Source organism: Scyliorhinus canicula, chromosome 17 (assembly GCF_902713615.1).
Source record: "Scyliorhinus canicula chromosome 17, sScyCan1.1, whole genome shotgun sequence".
In the NCBI taxonomy this organism is placed as follows: Eukaryota; Metazoa; Chordata; class Chondrichthyes; order Carcharhiniformes; family Scyliorhinidae; genus Scyliorhinus; species Scyliorhinus canicula.
In genome coordinates this window covers 19186019-19202318 of record NC_052162.1, presented here as the reverse complement: position 1 = coordinate 19202318, position 16300 = coordinate 19186019, and the positions used below count along the sequence as shown (strand labels likewise).

The following is a 16300-nucleotide window of genomic DNA, read 5'->3' as shown; positions in this document are numbered from 1 at the left end:
GGGCCAGACAAGGAGTGTTTGTGAGGCCTGCCACTTGCGAGATGCGGGATTTGAGTCCCCGATTGACTTTGAAAATTAACTGCCATGCTTTAGGTAATGTTAATTTGGAGGCTGGGTGCATCAGGTTCGACTGTATCCAGTCTTTGAGACTGGGGGTCAGTTGGGGCCCCCAGCAACTGGTCTTATATTATCCTGTTCTCAATGTTCGTCTTGAGGAGTTGGAGGTGGCTTGTCATGTCACAATAATAATCTTCATTAATGTCACAAGTAGGCTTACATTAAACAATGACGTTACTGTGAAAATTCCTCAGTCGCCACATTCCAGCGCCTGTTAGGGAGAGGGAGAAGTCAGAACGTTCAATTCACCTAACACCATGTCTTTCGGGATTTGTGGGAGGAAACCAGAGCACCCGGAGGAAACAGACCCAGACACGGGGAGAACGTGCAGACTCCGCACAGTGATCCAAGCTGGGAATCGAACCTGGGACCCTGGCACTGTGAAGCAACAGTGCTAATTACTGTGCTACCGTGTCCTCATGCTCTTTCCAGCTCTTCTATATTGATGCCTGTATTCCTTCACCTAGGCTTCTCATTACTTTTTTTAAAGAAGACCATGATGGCCTCTAACGCATTTTAACGAAGACAATTGTCAGACTGAAGCTATAGAAACATTTAATTCCAAGCTCCATCACTCTACATTGTTAAGCGAAGGTAGCATGCCTCAGTCATTGTGCATTGTGCATTATTCGATCCGTAGCTTAGTAGACGACGGAAATAACACAACGGTTGGAAGTCAATTGTTCTTGCCAATTTCATTAAGGGTAGTTATTGCATAGAACCACTAAATCTCAGAACCGAAATTCTGGTACTTCTAAACAAGCTGCAGTCAAATGCTTATACCCACAAATATGATCATAACTATCTAGCTTTTTCATGAATGAATAAGAGAACTTGCATTTTTTGGTCTTTTGAACATCTCAAATGCTTCATAACTAATGAATTACTGATTTTCAAATGGCAAGGTCCCAGAATCAACGAGATAAACGACTAAATAACTTAAAAAAAAAATAAATGTAATGTCAGGTGAGGGATAAATGCAAACCAGAAAACACCACCGGTTTTTTAATATGCCATGGAAAATGTTATATCCGAGCAAAAAAGACAGGGGGCGGAATTTTCCGACCCCTCCCCCCCCCCCCCCCCCCCCCCCCCACCGCAGGGTTGGGGAATCGCCCGGGGCCAGCGTACATCCCGCCCCTGCCGTGGCCGGAATTCTCCGCCACCCGGGAATCGGTGGGAGCTGGAATCACGCCCCGCCGATCAGCGTGCCCCCGTGCCGATCGGCGTGCCCCCCCCGGTGATTCTCCAGCCCGCGATGGGACGAAGTCCCGCCGCTGACAGGCCAATCCCACCGACATGGTTTAAACCACACTATGCCGGCAGGATTGGCGGCGCGAGCGGGGTCCCGGGGCGATCGGACCCCGGGGGGTGCCCCCATGGTGGCCTGGCCCGCGATCAGGGCCCACCGATCGGCCGGCGGGCCTGTGCCACCGGGGCACTCTTTTTCTTCCGCCGCCGCCACGGCCTCCACCATGGCGGAAGCCGAAGAGACCCCCCCATCGCGCATGCGCTGGTGGTGACGTCAGCGGCCGCTGACGCTCCGGCGCATGTGTGGACTCGCACCGGCCGGCGAAGGCCTTTCGGCCAGCGCCGGCCGGCGCAGCACCAAAGGCCGTTGACGCCAGTCGGCATAGCGGGAGCCACTCCGGCGCAGGCCTAGCCACACCTTTGGGGAGGCCCGACGCGGAGTCTGCACGTTCTCCCCGTGTCTGGGTCTGTTTCCTCCGGGTGCTCTGGTTTCCTCCCACAAATCCCGAAAGACATGGTGTTAGGTGAATTGAACGTTCTGACTTCTCCCTCTCCCTAACAGGCGCTGGAATGTGGCGACTGAGGAATTTTCACAGTAACGTCATTGTTTAATGTAAGCCTACTTGTGACATTAATGAAGATTATTATTGTGACATGACAAGCCACCTCCAACTCCTCAAGACGAACATTGAGAACAGGATAATATAAGACCAGTTGGCGCCACTCCGCTACGCCAGGACCCTCTGCCCCACCGGGTAGGGGAGAATTTCGCCCAGGATTTCAATTTAATCTCCCATCCAAAAATGGCTCATTCCATAAAGCAATATTCCTCCAGTGCTGCACGTCAGGTTCAATTAAACGTTTCTGGCACTGTAACAGGGCATGAACCCAAGACATCTTGACTCAGTGGCGAGAGTGCTACTAACAGGTGATACACGATCAATAACTCCAGAAGCGAGATTGGAGACAATTGAAGGCTTTATTGCACTAGATGTTTCCCCAGCAGCGCAGGTACAGAAGGCAGCTGCTGGGGAGACACGGGCTCTTATACTCTGCCTTACTGGACAGAACAGCAGTCTCAGGTACCTCCCACACCAATGGTCTTACAGCATTATTCAGGGTACCATAATACCTTTAATACCGACTACCACAATAGGTTAATATGTAAATCATTATTTGTGCATTATTTATGGAAGTAGCTCTTAATAATAATAATCTTTATTATTGTCTCAAGTAGGCTTACATTGCCACTGCGAAAATCCCCCAGTTGCCACACTCTGGCACACCGAGGGAGAATTTAGAATGTTTGATTCACCTAAGAGCAGACTAACGGGACTTGTGGGAGGAAACTGGAGCACAGGAGGAAACCCACAGGGAGAACATGCAGACTCCGCACAGTGACCCAAGCTGGGAATCGAACTTGGGACCCTGGCGCTTTGAAGCAACAGTGCTAACCACTGTGCTACCGTGCCGCCCACCATAACCACCAACATCCTCACAATACGATATCCAAATTATAATATTGAATATCTTACATTAGGAAACAAAAATACTGCTTCTTTATTTCTTGGAAAATAGAATTTTGTCATAACTTCTCACACAGGTACACCAACAGCAACAGCCCTTTGATAGCTTTACTTTGAATCTTTATCTATTTACATTCATGGTCTTATTATCTCCTCCACTGCCAAAGTTGCTTCCATGAAGCTCAGTTTGCATTTCAACATTTCTTAATCCTATAACGCTCTAACCAATGCCACTGCAAGAATGCCACCATCCAAAGAATATAGTCGTTTATAGCAAAGACACAAAACCCTTAGCTCCACTTGGCCAGTAATTTCCAGCCCTTCCTGCAGGCGGAATCTTTCAGTGCCGCTGATGGCGAAGCCCCATGGCAGGTTCTCGGGCGGTAGAGGGCACGATCCACAGAACAAGCCTCGCACATCAAAGGGAACGGAATGGGGGGGGGGGGGGGGGGGGGGTGTCTTCACTGTCCATGTTCAACGTGACTGAATATTATCAAGAAGTATAATGTAATTCCAATTAAATGAAGAGTACTTACTTTCCGCATTTTTTCCTGAATTGCTTCTCTATCCCTTGTTGCCTACAAATGGCGGGGGAAAAATGATGATAATTTTAAGCAATTACTATCATTCAAAATTCATGCTTGAATATTATCGTAAATTGATCCTGGCCTGTTCCATGAAAGCAATGAATGAGATGGAAATTACTTCTGCAATTAAATTACCCATCATCAAATGTGCTACATAGTTATCTCCGCCTCGAGTTTTCTTTGCTCCAGTGCAAATTCTCTCTTCATAACCATAGCAACGCAAATCCCAGCATAATAGATTTAATTACTTTCAAAACCTGTCTGGTTGAGCTGCACGCTTTTCACTGTACCTCAGTACACGTGACAATAAACAAATTCAAATCCAAAACCGTCCAATATATCAAAGCCTTCCTGTTGGCAAGGGAATGAAAGTACCACTCCAAAACTGACCAGTAAAATCTTTGGTCGAAGAATATTTGATACCATAACAGGCCACAGTTTTTCAACCCAGACCTTTTGTTTAAAACTATCCAATACACACTGTAACCTCAATCAAGACTTCCACAGCACACTGAACCCTTACCTTCGAAGATAAATGCTCTCATCTTCTTCAATATTACAGAATTTATGAGCATGTTTGGATGCATCTATGACACGCGCTCGGTCTTGTGGTCTCATCGGCAGTTTCTCCAAATGACAATCTGATGGGAGCCAAAAATAAATAAATCAATTTAAAATAAATGCACATGATTGGCGTTGATTGCTTGCTGAGTGGTCGGAGATTGAACCATACAAATCAAAAATTCACAGGTTTGACCCTAATCTACGTGGGGTGTCATGTGAGAGTACCTTTAAGAAATGGGTGTTTAAGAAATGGACCTTTAAGCAATGGGTGTTTATCAGTGATGTCAGAGTGTGGGTGGAGCTGGGCTGTCTGTCATCTTTTTGCTTTCATTTTAGGCTGTTTGCTGCATGGTGTGTTTTAGTTTCGTTTTCAGTGTTGGAGTTGAAGACAAACAGAACGGGTGTACTGTTGATCTCTCTGCCATGAAAAGACTATCCCTTGATCATTTGGTGAATTCAAAATTATAAATGTTCTCAGTAGTGAATGTAAACCTAATGTGCTTCTGTGAAAAGGTGTTTCTTTCGTCTTCTGGATGTTGTTTAGGAAGTTATTAAGCATTAGTTAGGGTTGTATTCTTTGGGGGTTGTATTTGAATTAATGGTTGCTAAGATGTTCACTCCCCATACCACAATCTATGAGAAGTTGTGGGTCAGGTGAACTCCATGATACACTTTGGGGTTCTCTAAACCCTGGCCCATAACACGGGTCAATGGATTATAGCAAGGGCAGAAGTTGGGTTCCAATTTCCATTAGCAATCTTGGGTTATAAATTAGTGGAAAAAAATAAAATAGCAGATAAAATCCCTGCTTCAGCCACTGTCAAAGAGCCTTCCAATATTAAAACAAAAGCTAAATGCTGTGGAAACTGGAAATATGAAATAAAAACACAGATGAGGATAAAGTATATTTCTTTCAATCTCTCCATATCTTCTTTTCCAAACGTGAAATTAACCCATGTTGTGAGACCCACCATGCAGCAACTCAAATATGAACCAATTTTTAAATAAATAGGAACAGCAGGTAACATGCACCGACTGATTTCACTGTTAAAAGCAGAACAAAACTGTTTCATAGGTGTGTTCTATCACAAGTAGTCACACTTGTGTCAGCGATCCCGTGTACAAAGATGTGGAGATGCCAGTGTACAGGAAAGGATGTCCCGAAGCATGGTACATCGGCGAGACCATGCAGACGCTGCGACAATGAATGAACGGACATCGCGCGACAATCACCAGGCAGGAATGTTCCCTTCCAGTCGGGGAACACTTCACCAGTCGGGGAACACTTCAGCAGTCAAGGGCATTCAGCCTCTGATCTCCGGGTAAGCGAAGCGTTCTCCAAGGCGGCCTTCAGGATGCGCGACAATGCAAAATTGCCGAACAGAAACTTATAGCCAAGTTCCGAACACATGAGTGCGGCCTCAACCGGGACCTGGGATTCATGTCCCATTACATTCATCCCCCACCATCTGGCCTGGGCTTGCGAAATCCCACCAACTGTCCTGGCTTGAGACAATTCACACCTCTTTAACCTGGGGTTACCCCTATCTCTGGATCTGTAAAGACTCAATTACCTGCAAATGCTCGCATTCTAAGCATTGTCTTTGAATTTGTATATATATATTCCAGTGAACAAAAACAGCACCAAATCATCATGTCCCTCTCATTCCCACCCAAATCTGTGCATTTGTGGCCATTAAAAATAACATTTAACAGCAGGCAATAAAATCTCACCACATTGGTGAAAAGTAATAATGGCAATATATTAGATAAAACAGCACAAACTCAAAGAATAGCAAACAAAAGCATCTCCTGGGTTGGTCAGAGGTATTAATTGGTATGCAAGAATGTTTAAAATGTATTTACAATGGAAATGACCTTTTTAGCACTACAATGAGTCACCATACAGCCAAGTTTTAAAAAAATCAGAAGTAACAATGGCAGCTTTAGTAAAAATTTTGCTGACTTTTATTACCAGCCTAGTTATCGAACTAAAATAATTCATGGAGGCACTATTGTGGAGCAACATAGCTGCTATTTTCCACATAAAAATTTCAAAGTTACTTTCAAAAGTATTAAAGCACTTTGCAGCTGGAAGAAGGGAAGAAACAGAAGAAGAATTGAAGTGAGGTTCAATTTGGGGTGGCCAGCTATAGCATGTGCAGGAAGGCTGAATCAGAAGCTCAAGAATAAGCAAAGTGCATGGAGAAATAAGAAAGAAAATGATAAATACAAGAAAAATTGATGGCTCGGTTGAAATTTACTTCACCTGCCTCTCACATTCCTGCTTGCTATATTAAGAGTAATGGGGATGACTTGCTGGTCATTATTTTGTCTCCCATTTTTAAGGGTCCTTCCTGTTTATCCCCTTATTTCCTGTATTTCTTGTATTTTATCATTTTTAGTCCGTGGATGATTAATGGGTATGTATCTTTAAGTCAAGCAACAAAGAGGAGTGAAGAATTCAGATGTTACAGGAGAGAACACTCTGCCAGTCTGATCAGGAGGTCTCAGACGTTTTGGCACCAAAGAGAGAGATGGGGTGGGTCTCGAGTTGATTGATTAGCTGGTGGCCAATGAATTGGCCAAAAGGCTGTATTCTGCCCGGTACCAGGTGGTAATTGGACTCTGTCTGAGTGGAATGACTTTCAGAGATCCAAGGAGCTCAGTTTGAGTCTCAGACACACAAAGACAAGGAGCTTCTCTCTCTTTCTCTCTCCTGAAAAACTGAGTACTGTATTTCTGAAGCTGCAGAGAACCTGAATGAATTAAGCTACAGAAAACCCATTACAGGCTGCAAACAAAGACCAGGACCTGCTCTCTCTCTCTCTCCAGAAAGGCTGTGTGTCTGAAACGACAGAGACCTGAATGATCTGCAGTAAAACCTCAAACTGAAAGCAAAGTTTAAAGACGAGTAGGGTGTACTTATTATTTTATTTGCCCCTTTCTTCTCCAGTGTTTGTCTGTCATGTGTGCGTGTGTATGTGTGTGTGTATATATTACATACACACACATATTTTATATAGAAGGTGGGGGGGGGGGGGGGGGGGAGACAAGCTAAAGTGGGGAATTAGGAATTAGATCATAGTTAACGAGTTGTATTTGTTGTATATTTAATTACAAAAGCAGCTTCTTCCCCACTATTACCAGACTCCCGAATGACCCTCCGATGGGCTGAACTGATCGCTCTACTCATCTTCTTTACTGTGATCGTACTAAACTTTGTATGCTTCACCCAATGTCTATGTACTTCCATTGTGTAATTATCGTATGTCCTATGTTTTTCATGTATGGAACGACCTGCTTGGGCTGTACGCAGAATAACACTTTTCACAGTACCTCCGTACATGTGACAGTAGATCTAAATCTATAGTTGTTATTTAAAAAGTAATTGTACTTTTTGCAAACTTGGTGACTGTAATTATAGATTATCATAGAATTTACAGTGCAGGAGGTCATTTGGCCCATCCAGTCTGCACCGGCTCCTGGAAAGAACACCCTACCCAAGGTCAACACCTCCACCCTATCCCCATAACCCAGTAACCCCACCCAACACGAAGGGCAATTTTGGACACTAAGGGCAATTTATCATGGCCAATCCACCTAACCTGCACATCTTTGGACTTTGGGAGGAAACCGGAGCACCCAGAGGAAGGACACACGGGGAGGATGTGCAGACTCCGCACAGACAGTGACCCAAGCCGGAATTGAACCTGGGACCCTGGATCTGTGAAGCAATTGTACTATCCACAATGCTACTGTGCTGCCCTAAATTATTGGGCAGCTAAGGGCCAAAAACGTTGGGTGTTATTCTAAGACTTGGTTAATTCACTGGTGTTCTGACTCCGAATCAAGTGGGGCTGGAATTGACGGAGGTACCGTGAAAAGTGTTATTCTGTGTACAGTCCAAGCAGATCGTTCCATACATGAAAAACATAGAACATACGATAAATACGCAATGGAAGTACATAGAACTGCAGGGGATAGGCACAATTGAAATGTGGATCTCGTTCAAGGAACAGCTACTGCGTGTCCTTGGTAAGTATTTATCTGTCAGGCAGGGAGGAAGTGGTTGAGCGAGGGAACCGTGGTTTACTAAAGTAGTTGAATCACTTGTCAAGAGGAAGGAGGAGGCTTATGTAAAGATGAGACGTGAAGGTTCAGTTAGGGCACTCGAGAGTTACAAGTTAGTTGGAAGGACCTGAAGAGAGAGCTAAGAAGAGCCAGGAGGGGACATGAGAAGTCTTAGGCAGGTAGGATCAAGGATAACCCTAAAGCTTTCTATAGGTATGTCAGAAATAAAAGAATGACTAGTAAGAGTAGGGCCAGTCAAGGACAGTAGTGGGAAGTTGTGCGTGGAGTCCGAGGATATAGGAGAGGTGCTAAATGAATAATTTTTGTCAGTATTCACGCAGGAAAAAGACAATGCTGTTGAGGAGAATACTGCAAATGGGGGCAGAAAGAGACCTTGCAAAATAAGGACTTGACCAAAGACAGCCTGCCCCTACATTAGAAGCCTATTGAGGGAGTGTGGGTGACATCGGAGAAGGCAGCAATTAATAACAGCCATTAATTCCAAGTACATCTATGTGCTCTCAATGTGAATTTGTGTACTTCTATGAGGTATCGCCCCTGTGTATTTGCAGCTGTAGAGAAGGCACGCTGCTTATCATGTTGCTCTGTAGCGTTGGATGACCTGACCATCCTCCGGCTTGAGGCTGGTTGGCCCAGACACGTAGAGAGTTGCCTGCAAATGCGCAGGACCCTAAAATGTCACTGTGGTTACTACAGGCCATCTCTTCCTGCCACACTTGCAAAGAGGGGCTCCAGTCTTTCGCCAACAACCTGGAGAAAGGCATTGTTAAATCTTTCAGCCATCTTGAGTCCTTCCTTCCATCCTTCAGTCTTCTGGTCCATCCTTGACTTCTCAGTTGAACCTCCGTAGTATTCCACACCAGACACTAGGATCAAGGGCTCCAAAGTCCCTCAGGGTCTAGGGTGGAGGTGCCCTCTAGATGCAAGAGCTTCTCTGGCGTGTTGCTCTGGCAAATGCAACGTTCGAGGCAGGATTGAATGCCAGCATTTGCCTGTGCCTGACACTGAGATGCGAGAAAATTCAACCCTTTGTCTCTGGATTGGATTTGTTTATTGTCACGTGTACCGAGGTACAGTGAAAAGTATTTTTCTGCAAGCAGCTCAACAGATCATTCAGTACATGGAAGAAAAGGGAATTAAACAATTCGGCTCCCCTCCCCTCCCTCTCGGCCTCCCCTCCCCTCGCCCTCCCCTCGGCTTCCCCTCCCCCTCGGCTTCCCCTCCCCCTCGGGCCCCCTTTCCTCCCCTCCCTCTCGGCCCCCTTCCCCTCCCCTCCCTCTCGACCCCCTCTCTCTCGGCCTTCCCTCCAGTTTGTGGAGAATTCCGGGGTCTAAACATTCCCACAGCACCTTTAAGTTGAGCTTGGCACAATCAAGCTTAAGCACCAGGAGATGATCTACTCCAGGAAAAGCAGTGTGCAGGGGGGCCGGGGGGGGGGTCTCACATTGTTGAAAGCTGAAATCATGCTGGGATTTAACTCCAAATGTAAAGTTCACTTTGCTTTAAAGCTGAAATTGCTTGGCAGTGACACAAAGCTGGTTGTAGACTACACATTCATTGGAACAGTTTGAGACCGTACTGTAGTATCTACTCCACTGTCAGAGTGTAACATGCAAACAGCATCCAAGGGCAACATCTGCACACCCTCCATGACACTTCAATAATAGTATTATTTCCAGTATATGCAAAACTTCGATCTGAACATCTAACTGATGAAAGTGTCTCTCTCGCTACAGATTTGCTGAGTATCTCCGCCACGTTTTTTTGGTTTTACACTGAACATCAGATTTTCCATGTATAGTATTTGCTAAAAAAACAATGATACTAAAAGCAGAATACCAAGGGTGTTGCAAATATAAATACAAACCGAACACTGGAAATCTTCAGTGAGTCAGGCAACATCTGTGGAGAGAGAAATGGTCAATGTTTTAAGTCGATGGCCTTTCATTCTGAAAAGTTGACCCTGATTCTTTCTCCACACACACGGCATGACCTGAGTATTTCCAGTATTTTCATTTTTAATCATTTGTATTTTTATTTTGAAGAATCAATGCTGCTTGATTGGAGGATAACATCCAGATTAATAAAATCTTAAAAATCTGAACAAAAATAGTAGTTTGAATTAATGATTGGCAATAATATAAATGTGCTCACAGTTTTGGTTTAAGATCAATGCAAGTACTGGGCTCCCAGACACTTTAAAATTAATGTTTCATTGTTATGATTTCATTGTAAGGCAAAAAGAATTATAATTCATTCACAAAAAAGCTAGAAAGAGCAGAGATCCAGGGAGATTAAGTTGTCCAGGTACCCAAATCACTAAAATAGTCCACAAATTACCCTTTATAGAGTCCTAGAATACAATGGGGAGGAAAATTTGCTACAATTCTACCAAACCCTGGGTAGATTCCATCTGGAAGACAACACATAATTCTGGGTATTGCACCTTAGAAAGGATATATTATTAATCTAGGGAGGCTATGTAGCCCAAATTCACCAGAACATCACTCAGCTTCAAGGGTTAAATTATGAAGACAGATTAAACAAACTAGACTTGAATTCCTTGGCGTAAAGCAGCTCAAGGGACGACTGATTTTGAAAGAAATTCATCGGATAGATGGTGATAAACAATTTTCCACTTGAGGGGGAGTCTGAAGCCTGGTGTTTGATGAAAAAACACAAAAGCCGTTTGAAGTGTGGAACTCTCCCCAAAAGAGCAGTATGCGCTCAGTTAACTGAGCAATAGATTTGTTTGCCAAAGATATTATGAGATAAAGAATCAAAGCAGATGAATGGAGTTGGAATACTGATCAATCATTGAATAGTAGAACATGCTGGAGGAACCACATGCCCGAATCCTGTTCTTATGCTCTTGAATTTGTTTTACGAGCAGTGAGTGCTGAAAACATTTGACAACTTAGGTGAAGTCTGCCTCAAGACTTCAGCTTGTTTCCTTTCCTTAGCTAAAGAAGCAGTGAAAGGAGTGTTACCGTGAGCCTCAGTGGACCCATTTAGGAAATACAAAAAGCAGTTAGGTCTCCACAATCCAGTATTGGAAACGTGTTTCTCAGGCCAAAGTTTGCTCTATTTTTTTAATTCTTTCAAGGGATGTGGGCACACTAGCTGGGCAGCAATTATTGTCCATCCCCAATTTCTTTCGAGGAGGTAGTGAGCCACCTTCTTGAATCGCTGCAGTCCATGTAGTGAAGGTACACCCACAGTGCTGTCGGAAGAGATTTCCAGGAGTTTGACTCAATGACAGAGAAGGAACAGTGATATAGCTCCAAGTCAGGATGGTGTGTGGCCTGGAGGGAAACTTTTCAGGTGGTGGTGTTCCCAGGCATCAGTTGCCCTATTCTTCTATATGGTAGTGATTGTGGGTTTGGAAGGTGCCATTGAATGAGCCTCGGTGAGTTGCTGCTGTGCATCGGTAGTGGAGGGACTGAATGTTGAAGACGGTGGATGGTGTGCCAATCAAGCAGACTGCTTTGTCCTGGACAATATTGAACTTGAGAGTTGTTGGGAGTTGCACTCATCCAGGCAAGTGGGGAGTACTCCACCAAATTCCTAACCGCTTTGGGGAATAAGGAATGAATTACTCGCTGCAGAATTCACAACCTCTGACCTGTTCTTTTAGCCACAATATTTACATGTTTGGTTGAATTCAGTTTCTGGTCAATGGTAACTTGCAGGATGGTGATAGTTGGGGACTCAGCGATGGTAATGCCATTGAATGTCAAGAGAATGAAAGCCCCCTAGAACCAGCAGCAGTGGCTCACCATCGGTATGACCAGAAGATTCTACTGGCGGGAAAGTTCGGAGTATTCCAGCCAAAGTAATAATTTAGCTCATCTGCTATTTCTCTATTCCTTATTATGAATCTGCTTGGAATAGATCCACATTTGTCTTAGCCCAATGCTTCCCTTTCACATACCTATAGAAGCTTCAGTCTATTTTTATGTTTTTTGCTAGATTGCATTCATATTATTTTCTCCCTTTATCAGTTTCTTGGCCTTCCTGGTGTATTCTAATGTGCCTTCAGACTGGATTTCCTCACTTTCAAACATAATGTAAAATTCTATCATATTGTGGTCACTCATCCCTAAAAGTTCTTTCACAAGAAAAGCCTTACCATTTTTCATTACATGATACGAGATCTAGAGTAGTCTGTCCTCTCATTGGCTCCTCAACATATTGCTCGAGAAATCCATCCTTAACACACCCCAGAAATTAATCTTCCCCAGCAATAGTGCTCACTTGGCTTAACCAGTCTATGTACAGATTGAAGTCATCAATGATTACTGCATTTCCCATGCTACAAGCTTCTCTCATCTCCTGATTAATACCATGCCCCACATTATTATTACTATTAGGTGGCCTATAAACAACTCCAACCAATGTCTGCTGTCCTTTGCTGATTCTTAGCTCCATCCAAACAGATTCTGCACATTGTTCTTCCAATTTGAGATCCTCACTTACTACTGCACTGATTCAGTCCCTTATTATTAACACAACTCCACCACCTTTCCCTTCTTGTCTGTCCTTCCTAAACATCAAATATCCTTGAATATTTGGTAACCAGTCTTGGTCACCATGCAGCCATATTTCTGTAGTGGCAATTATATCACACACATTTGCCTCTATTTGTGCCTTTAGATCATCTACCTTGTTGTGAATGCTGTGCGCATTAACATTTTCTTTTTGATATCATTCCACTTGGAAAATGGTTAGTTGGTGAAGTACAGAAGAAACTGACACCTGTAAAGACATCCTACGATCTCATTACAAATATATACTTTTACAAGCCTTGATCATTTTACAGAATACACTTTCCAGAAGCCTAGAGGTGGCATGTACATCAGACTGTAATTTCCTATAACTGAGAAATTCATTTTGTTCACATTGACACTGAATTTGACATGATATTTCTATAAATTAAAAGACAAATATATACAAATAACATCTTGAATTACTGTTATGCAAAGTGTCAATGACTTCAGATGAAAAGGAAAGAAATTTGAACATTAAATTCACTTCAGTGAGAATGGAAATCAGGAAAGATACATAACAGGCAGCTGATTAGATCAGCCTGCTTTACATAATCACCCAAAGTCAGGATTACCCCAGTGGATCAGGTTCCATATTTGTAATGGATGGGAGTTAGTTCAAACTTTGCACCATGACTCCTGACCTCCACTGAATCTCTGTTGTTATATATATATATAATATATATCAGCTGAGTTAACTGAAATGTTTGTGCCAGTTGGATAAATATACAATTCACTGGATTTAATTTAAAATGCAACACTAAATCATGAGGGAGCTAATTTATGAAGCTAAAATCGTACTGAAGCTACAGCTGCCTTTTAAAAAAAAACTTTAATCTATGCTTGCAGGATTTTCACAAAATCAGCTCAAAAACAGCTGAACTCAAAAGATAACTCTTGAGCGCCAAACAGAATATTGACAGCTAGCTGTTGAGCATGGTGTTTGCATGATCTACTTTGTATTTGCAGTCAGTTATCGGTATTCCTTCACTCAAGGAATTAACTCTGCTTGCATGTTATTGAGAATTGTCAAGGACATGTGGCTTTGAGGTGTAGGGTAACACGTCAATTTTCTCAGTTGCTTGTTGGTACGGAATTTGAATATTGTCAGAGAGACATGTTGCAGAATATTCATCAAGCACTCATTAGGGCAACCACAATGCCCATTTTCAAACAATCGCAACAATTTATACTGCAGGAGCAGAGGGGTGCTGATTCGGTGGCAAGTCAACTGACTGGTCAGGGCACTGCCATGGAGAAAGCAACAGATTCCCCGTGCTTCTGGCAATTCACAAAAGATGTAAGGTTTGAACATATTCCTTTTGTTTTCAGAGGCCGGGTCCCTGTGTCTGAATGTATGTTAATTTTAGCGCGCTTAAATGAACTTGATTAATTATCGTAAATTAGTTGTTAGTGTAACTCTTAACACACTCATGGTTATTCAGCAAGTGCTGCCCAATTGTGGAATCACATCTAACAGTAGCTGTTTTGTTCTGGGTTTTGCAAGGTAGGGCTGGTTGAATACAGTCTGTACTCTGCCCATTACAAACAACTGAAGGAACATGCGGTTTGATTTGATCAGCCGACCATTGGGATGTATAGCTGCATACCTGGCATTGCATCAGTACTGAAATTCATACATACTGTTGCTCAATGTATATACGTAACACATCTTTTGGGACTGACAGCAGGATCCTATTGGCCCTCTCTTTCCTCGACATGCCAGTTAACATAGACATTAATGGGTTCTCCACTACCTTCACTGGTTGATATACATATGGGAATTTGCATAGCTCCACATGCTATCAGACCGACCAGATCAGTAATCTCTTAAATAGGGCCCTAGTCATTGGCTCACCTTGCACGTTTGACGCAGAAATAAATGCATGAAAGCTATCCTGTGGGACAATGGCACAATTAGATCAGTTAGCTGTTTATCATGCAAACACATGAATGGTCCAACGACTGCCACTTTCAGACCTGAAAAGCATCCGATCTACTTCAAAACTGCCCTAAAAAGGCAACGTATCTCAAAAATGTTTACAAGTTAGGCAAGTTGTTTCATGCCACTGCAAAAAGTGGTTGCCGCCAGTCCAGAAAACCATTCTGCCCTTGCCATTTAGTTACACTGACCAATTCTTTCTCCATAGTGCTGAAATGGTTTCTTTTTCCATGCATTTATTTTTGAAAACTACTATTGAGTCTACTTCCACCATTCTCTTAGGCCAGGCAGTGCATTGCAAATCATAACTCGCTGCTTTGGAAAAAAAATCTGTTTGCCCCTCTGGTTCCTTTGCCAATTATTTTCTGTGGTTACTAACCGTCCCACCAATGGGAAAATTATCTCCTTCTTTACTCTTTATCAAACTGCACTGGAATTGGGAATGGACATGAGCAAAGGCTGTGGATTTAATGTGGAGCCAGGAGGAGTACTCTCTACATTAACAAGGTTAAAAAAACCAGAAAAATATCAAGGTTACCTTCATTGCAGCAGCCCTTTTCAGTCCCTTTGAAGGACTGCCTAGAACCTGAAGAAACCGATCGCAGTATGCAAGGTAAACCACATATCTGATTGAAGTGTCAGCCTAGATTCTTTCTCAAGTCCCAACCTCTCGACTCAAGAGACAAAAGTTTTACCACTCAGCCAAGATTGACATACGTGAAGAACTTTTCCCATCTGCTTTTGTCACTTCTGGCACAAAGCTGCTCTTAAAATTGTTGACTTGTATTAGCCCCCCTCTCCCCTCTCTTCAGATCCTGGTAGGTCTACTGAGTTTTCAATTTTTTTTTTGTAGTTTCATTTCAGGCTCTTTGCAGTCCTTTTATCCCAGCGCACTGCAGTACCGCACATTCTCAGGCCTGTCACACCAAGTTTGTTCCACAGCAAATTAACCTCAGGGCTGCACTTCCACTCTCTCTGAAGTTTTTTGGTTCATTTAGAACAAAAAGTAATCCCCAATCAAAAATAATCTCTCAAATCTCATCTGTAATAACATTTTTAAAAATACTTAAGTAGAAGAAGAAAGTTACACCCGCATTAACTGTAAACACGCAGAAAGGTGGCCTGCCCGGGTGGCGGACATTCTCGCCCCGAAGAGTTCAGTACTCCAGCCCGAGGCTTCGGGGCCTGTCGAGTTTGCTTACCGAGGACCAGCACCATCTGTCCGCACAGACAGTAATAAACATGCAGGGGTTTCTCGCCGTCGTCATATTCCTCGCGGTCCCGGGTATCGGAACACACCACGCTGCGAGACACTACTTTCGGCATCTTGGTTCACCGGTGGCCGGGAGGAAAGGGATGCCCCGATCTGGAGATAGGGGCTATTCACCCGCCGCCATCTTGGAATCCTGCTGCATCATGGGATCGCAACCAGTCCTCACCTTCCCTCTGTCCACCTTCCATGTCTCTCACACCTTGGTAGCAGACCTCATCTCGAGAAAAACAAAGAGCTGTCACCAAAAGCAAAATACTCCGGATTCTGGAAATCTGAAATAAAAAAACAAGCAACGATATATTTGTGAAATGTCAAACGCTGGAGATTCCTTACAGTTGATGCTGGACTGTAATTCACATTGGAAGCACTGGAATTGGCGTTACAGAGATTGCTAAGTC

General features: G+C 43.5%; 1 protein-coding gene across 1 annotated transcript in view; it reads right to left on the bottom strand.

The window, feature by feature from the left end:
- steep1 (STING1 ER exit protein 1) overlaps nucleotides 1–16067 on the bottom strand; it is a 36417-nt gene extending 20350 nt beyond the window's left edge. The window contains exons 1-3 of the mRNA XM_038775034.1: nucleotides 15832–16067; nucleotides 4005–4122; nucleotides 3431–3472 (exon numbers count right to left, since the gene is read on the bottom strand). Coding sequence (XP_038630962.1) covers nucleotides 3431–3472; nucleotides 4005–4122; nucleotides 15832–15955 — 284 coding nt within the window. The 5' untranslated portion in view covers nucleotides 15956–16067. The remainder of the gene's footprint in view (nucleotides 1–3430; nucleotides 3473–4004; nucleotides 4123–15831) is intronic.
- Between the last annotated feature and the right edge of the window lie 233 nt (nucleotides 16068–16300).